At 40.3% G+C, this 6,413-nt stretch overlaps 1 protein-coding gene across 1 annotated transcript; it reads left to right on the forward strand.

The window, feature by feature from the left end:
• The first annotated feature begins 678 nt into the window (after positions 1-678).
• dpt (dermatopontin) lies at positions 679-6,069 on the forward strand. Its single transcript, XM_006790408.3, has 4 exons — positions 679-1,011; positions 3,351-3,476; positions 4,310-4,417; positions 4,587-6,069. The coding sequence occupies exons 1-4, from the start codon at positions 743-745 to the stop codon at positions 4,651-4,653; spliced, it is 570 nt and encodes a 189-aa protein (XP_006790471.1). The 5' UTR covers positions 679-742; the 3' UTR covers positions 4,654-6,069.
• The last annotated feature ends 344 nt before the right edge of the window (positions 6,070-6,413 follow it).

Consider the following 6,413-nt stretch of genomic DNA (forward strand, 5'->3'; position numbering starts at 1 on the left):
AGCAGAGGTAATCAGTGTTTTCCTTTGGGACTATTTTCTTGGCATGGTAGTGAAAATTCACAGCACAGCATTGAGTATGTGGGAGTGACTCGCACTTAACTTCAGCGCCCATGTTTATGGTCACCCTAAGCAATTTCCACATAGTAAATTTAGTATATATGGAAAACTTCATGTGGTGGTTGAAAAAAAACCGTTCTCGGGCTAAAGGCTGTATATAAAAGATGGAAATAGCTACTGTGCTGCCATCCACTGTCTTTTTTGAAAAAGCTGAATGCCAAATGTTCTTTTTATTCAATTTCTTGCGGTTAAGAAAAATACATCATATCAACAATTTGTATAGTTTTTCATGATTTTGAGCACAATATTTATACAGACCTGCTTTGCTCAGCTGTTGCCAAACAAAAAAAAAAAAAAGAATTAAACATTAGACATAGACACACATAGACATCAAATATTTAAGATGATTTCATCCTCCATATTTAGACGGTTAACATGTGAATGTATTCTCCAGAGGATTACAGCGCCGTCTTTTAAGGTAAACCTTCATCTGCACTAGAACTTTGTGAAAGCTCTGTCTCAGAGTCCACCTTAAAATGACGCGAGGTCTACTTGTGGATTTATCCTGCCAGCAGCAAATTACACATCACTCCTGGATACAAAACATCTGGACAACAAAAGGCTTGGAGGAGTATAAGCTGAGGCAGATGTGAAGAAGTGCAGCAGATGGACTGATCTCCTCATCATGAATCCAGCTCTGGTGCTGTTGGCGTTGCTGGCCTCAGTGGCGGCTCAGTCTCAAGACCATTATGACATGGGCTGGGTCAATGGCTACCGTCAGGGATTCAACTTCCAGTGTCCCCACGGTGAAGTCATCGTGGCCATCAGGAGCTACTTCAGTGAGAATGATGGCTCCGACCGCCTGTGGTCGTTTGAGTGCCAGCCCACACCTGCGGGTCTGGGGGAGCCCAGTGACTGCTGGTGGGACGACATCAACCGTGCTGGGATGGAGTGGTGGGTCCGCTAAGTCTTATTCTGTCTTTTACTTGTTGGTGCCAACTTTTATTTGCTTTTTAAAACTTTGACAGCTGTGTGCTGAGGCATGCTGGAAGACAGTCATATGCGTTCCAGGTTTATAGTTAGATCAGAAAATGTCATTCATGTTTAAGCAGTCAGCTGTAAGTTGGCTCATAGCAGTAAATCATTTAAAGGATGTCAAGTCTGACATATGAAGATGCACAAAACCCAGTCTGCTTAACTGTTATAATCTTTCTGAAAATGACATTATACTAAATGGCTTTTAAGGGCTTTAGCCAGCTACTTATACAATAATGCTACAGCAATACCAAAATAAGTGATGCACAGTGATTGAGAGCATTAGCTTGTAAATGCACTCAAAGGACAATCCCCAGTGGAAACATCAGATTGCAAGCAGGAAAATCTTGTTTTTCCTCAGTGCGGCAGCTGTGGACATGCTTGGATGTGTTCTTTTATACAAGTAATGTATCCCGGAGCCAATAAGCATCACTCGGCTGTTAACTTCAGGCAAATCAAGAGGCACAGCTTTGTTGGTTGTTGCTCCAACTAGCCCATAAATGCCACTGTTACTGGGTGGATCACATAACACAGCAGCAAAATCTCAGGTATAGACGTCACGGGCTCAAACTCATAGGTTTTGTCATGAACTAAAGGTGGAGATTAAAGTGCAAAGCAGAGGAGCGAATATAATCCCAGTTGGGTGTGAAATCAATCAATCAACGCACCACTGAGAGTTTAAAAATGGTCCAAATTCCACAGTAAAAAGATCAGTGTATCTGTTCTCCCTGGAGTCCCAGTGCAGTTTAACGACCACAGATGATACACCAAGTTCTGATTGAAGGATTTCTAAATCAAAACTGAAACACAGCGCTGAAAGAGCTCTGAATATAAACAAGGAGATTAAAAAGCATTTTCTAAAGTTGCCACATATGTGGCCACCTGGTGGCTAGCTACAGAGCTATGGTTAATATAAACACATTAGCACAGTGAAGATGGAGGACAAGGGTCAAACTGTTCTTAATAAAAGTTTATAATAAGGGTTCCCAATAAGCAGAGGACCAAACTTTAGCCAAGAAAACCTCTGAGACAATCCGCAGCACATGGTTAGTCATTTATATGATAGAGGAGGTTCTCAGACTGGTAACAGTGCTGAACCTGTGAGGACAGGAAAAAAAGTATTCAGTTATAACAGAAACCACCACATAAACACTAGCCCCTGCACTTGCTCCACTTTATTTACTCAGGCATTTCTTACATTGATGCAACCAGCCAAACATAATTTGAAAACAGTAATTAAATTACTTTTTAAGCTGAAGTTCTTTGGACCTATACGGTTGTCATACTCAGAGTCAGTATGTAATAACTTTCAGCTGTTCTCAGACTTTCCACATATTTGTCCTTCTGTTATTTTCATAAAACATTGCTTTTTGTTCTGTTGTTTCATTCAGAGGAACAGTTCCAGGTCCTCCTGGGTCTGTATGAATCACCATCTCACTGCAGAGCAGCCATAAGTGTTTTCCGCTGAAATTTCTGGGAACAGTGAATTTTAAAGAGCTTCGTCCAATTGTGTTCTTTAGGGATATCCGTGCATTTTGTAGGCCAAATGTTTCACGTGTTTCTGAACTTTTGCAATATGCCATTCATGAAAAAAGGATTAAAAGGATCACTGCAATGCACAATAGACTCTGACAGTAAGAATCCACTAAAGCGAAGAAGAAAATAAAATGAGTCCTTTCCAACTTGACATAAACATCTCTGACTAACTATCAGTTCCACTGAAAGGTTGATCTAATTAAAGGACTTGGGTCAACCTTTAGAAAACTGGTTTGGGTCTATGATTCAACCCGCTGTTTACACAGAGACGTCAGTCTACAATTCCCCCTCCAAACAGACCGCTTATCTGTTTCAGATGACTGTTTCTGGTTTGGACAGCAGAACACATTTGTGCTCTTTACATTTATTTCAAGTTGAGCTTGACTGCACCCATCCCACTGATTGGTCTGCAAACACTGTGAAGGCTCTTTACCGCAGCCTCGCCTGCCCCTCTTTAACATAGCTGTCTGTTTGAATTACACCAGGGAGGACAGTAAACTGCAGGGAAACTTAGCCCCCGACTGAAAGGCTTCAGGCCAGGTCCATGTTGCCATGACAAACGTCTATGCATGCTGCATGTCTTTAGCCCAAACATAAAATAGCTGGTCTTTCCACCAAACTGTCTAAATGAGTCTCATCTAAAACTGTTTCTCAGCTTTTTAACTGTTGAATATATATTAAGTAAGTGTTACTCACTTAATGCCTTTTATATGTCTTTGCAGGACTTCAACATGCACCCGTAACGGCCTGGTAGCAGGTGTTCAGAGCAAGTACTTTGAGTCCACTCTTGACCGGGAATGGCAGTTTTACTGTTGCTTCTACAAACGCCGCTGTCCCTACTCCTGCATGTAGGTTTTCAGATTGGAACGGATTTCGATTTTTTCGAGTGGGGATGCAAAATTCAAACAGAGAAATTGTGAACCACTTGAGGTTTTGAAGCGTCAAGCAGAACATTTTAGACGTCATCAACTTTTTGAAACCAGACTTCACAAATCTGGTTATAAAAGGATGTTTTATCCCCCTTCCTGACTCTAATAACGACCATAATGTGACCACAGAATTTGATCATAAAATTACGACAAAATAAAACTCGTGTTTTAGTGACTGAACCCATAAACTTGTCAGGAAAGTGCTTACTGAGCTCACTGAATAAGGAAGCTGAGTGTTATTTTCTCACGGACTTCTATACAACTGGATATCTTTTTTAAGCCAGAGGAGTCGCCCTCTGCAGGCCATCAGAAAGAATGCAGGCTTAAGGCTCTTTAACTCACTTTCAGACCCAGTTGCTAGCCATGCCCTACATCATAACCTTCAGTATTACCTCATTTTTTTCCCAGTCAGACCACATTTAAAAAAATAATCACACTGTTATAAATACACTTTAAAATATCAAATGACACCATTAACCATTGAGATCTAGGCTAATTTTCACATAGACTTCTAGACAGTCGCACATCTTTTCTCCTGCCACCTGCTGGACATTAGACATAATTCAGGTTTAAGCCACATTGGTCTGACTTACATCTTTTGTACAGTATATAAGATATTACTTAGTTGGCTTTAACGATGCTGTTAGGTAAACTGTGAGCGTGGTATTAATGTTTTTAATCTGTATTGCTACAAAACAGACTGACTCAATCAGCAAATGGTTAATAAAATTGTGATTTGCGGCTTCCTGCAGGAAGACCACTGACATTCCTGAATACTACAGAGAAGAGGGAGAGCTAGTTGTCCCAAGTTATGGATACTTTATCCGAGGTGCCCAGACCACCTTCAGTGGAGTGCTAAGGTTTGTCAAGAACATTTTTCCATGTCTAACTGCAGCTGCATGCTTGTATCTCAAAATCAGACCTACGGGATCAGAATGTATTGGCACAGTGGACGAGACATGGAGGAAACAATAAAACTTGATTCACGTGTAGTGGTTAGACTCACAAGATGTTCTTTCTTTCTTTCAGAGATCGGCAGTGGAAGTACATCCTGTGCAGAATGACAGACTTTGACTGTGAATTTGACAATTTATAGACATGTCAGGAGTTTTTTTTATTGGTGCATAAACATTTTTAATACATATTCACATATACATTTAAAGGTGACCTATTATGCCTTTTATTTTACTGTCTTATATCTCCTGTTCTACTGGCAGGTGGTCATATTAAACATGGCCAAAGTCACAACCCCTGTGAGCCAAATGCTCAGGGAAGATTCAAACATACGTGTATCCATCGCTTCAAACAGCCAATCAATCAGTGAAAGAGAGATAAGCGGTTGCTTTTGGTAGTTGTTGCTGTGGCAGCTGCACTGGTAAAATTACCCCGCATAGTTACTGACAGCCAAAAGCTGTTCAAACCCTCTGTATGAGAGGAGCATCCAATCAGAAACAGTTGGTTTAAAGGGAGGCATATTTGTATAACGTTTCTGCTCATGTTCATGGATGGAGATTCTCCCTTTTTTTGTTTGATTAGACCTGAAGCTAATGTGTTTCTACAGGAAGCGCTGTAAGTTTCAAGACTCTTCATATGGGAGGAATCAGCCTGGCAACCGAGAAAACTGATCTTTAGAAAAAAAAATTCTTCCTTTAATCCAAACCTTGTTTTTCCGCAGCTAATGTTGCAGGTAATTGAAAATCCAAAAGAAGTGTCAGGCATTTTAAATGTTTGACACCACGGCCATTGGGGCTATTCCTGTTAACTTTATTTAAATGAGTTTAAACCAGAATAAAACATGAGAACGAGCTGCACCAGGGCCCCGTATAAGAATAAAATATGAAGTTGGAAATAGGTCCCCTTTAAAACAGCATAATACTGATGTTAATCATAGATGACTTGGTTCATGTTTTCATCCATATGTATAGTATACATATGTTTATTTTATTTTATGCCTTTTTAACCACTGTTTCTATTAGTCTGGCATGAAGAATATAAATATATCATATAAACAGTTCAAATGAACATCTTCATGGTGGTTCTGGGGGAGATTTGGGCTTCACTGGGCTCTCTGGACAGCTTCAAACTTTTTTTTGTTTGTTTGTTTGGTTACTGGATGAAGTGGAAGTCCATTGGCAGGACGTCACAAACAAAACAAAAGAAAACAAAGTGAATTTGATACTCTGTTAATGGCTGTGGAAAACACAGCTCATGAGGCTCTCCTCCAAGATCTCCCGAACACGTGACTTTCATGCACATAATGGCATTCACAGAGCTGACTGAGATACTCTGCTGGTAGTAACATCGGATCAGTCATGTTGGGAGCAATGAGAGGCTCTCTCTGAGTCACTGGCGAAACAAGATTTGCATGCAATGAACGAGGTCCCACCTGCTTCCTCTGTCCACCCTTTATTAAAGTGTCTTGTCCAGTTTGGCAATTATAACCTGTACTTAAATCCATGTAACCGTGCTGTGTGAAAACCTGGATTAAAAACCTCATTTATTTAATGTGAAACTCTGTTGTGTTCAATTTGAATTTTATTTCACCTAAAAAAATAAAAGGGAAATAAAAGGCTGTGACGGTGGCAACAAGAGCTTTTATTGAAACATTAAAATAACCACGTTAGTATCTCAGAGAAAGAATAATGCAGCTACCCAGCTGTGATGACATCAGCAGCTTCTCTGGGCTTAAATTGGCTTAAGGTAGACTCCAGACTGCTTCATATCGCCATAAGCAAAAACTCAGAGGCAGATTGTTTTGATTATCTGTTCAACAGCTCACAGGGTTTTATAAAGAAAGCTGCGTTCAAGTCACACAACTGAGCAAACAGATGGAAGAACCACGAGAATGAAAGTGTG

Source organism: Neolamprologus brichardi, chromosome 23 (assembly GCF_056152115.1).
Source record: "Neolamprologus brichardi isolate AB-2024 chromosome 23, ASM5615211v1, whole genome shotgun sequence".
NCBI lineage: Eukaryota > Metazoa > Chordata > Actinopteri > Cichliformes > Cichlidae > Neolamprologus > Neolamprologus brichardi.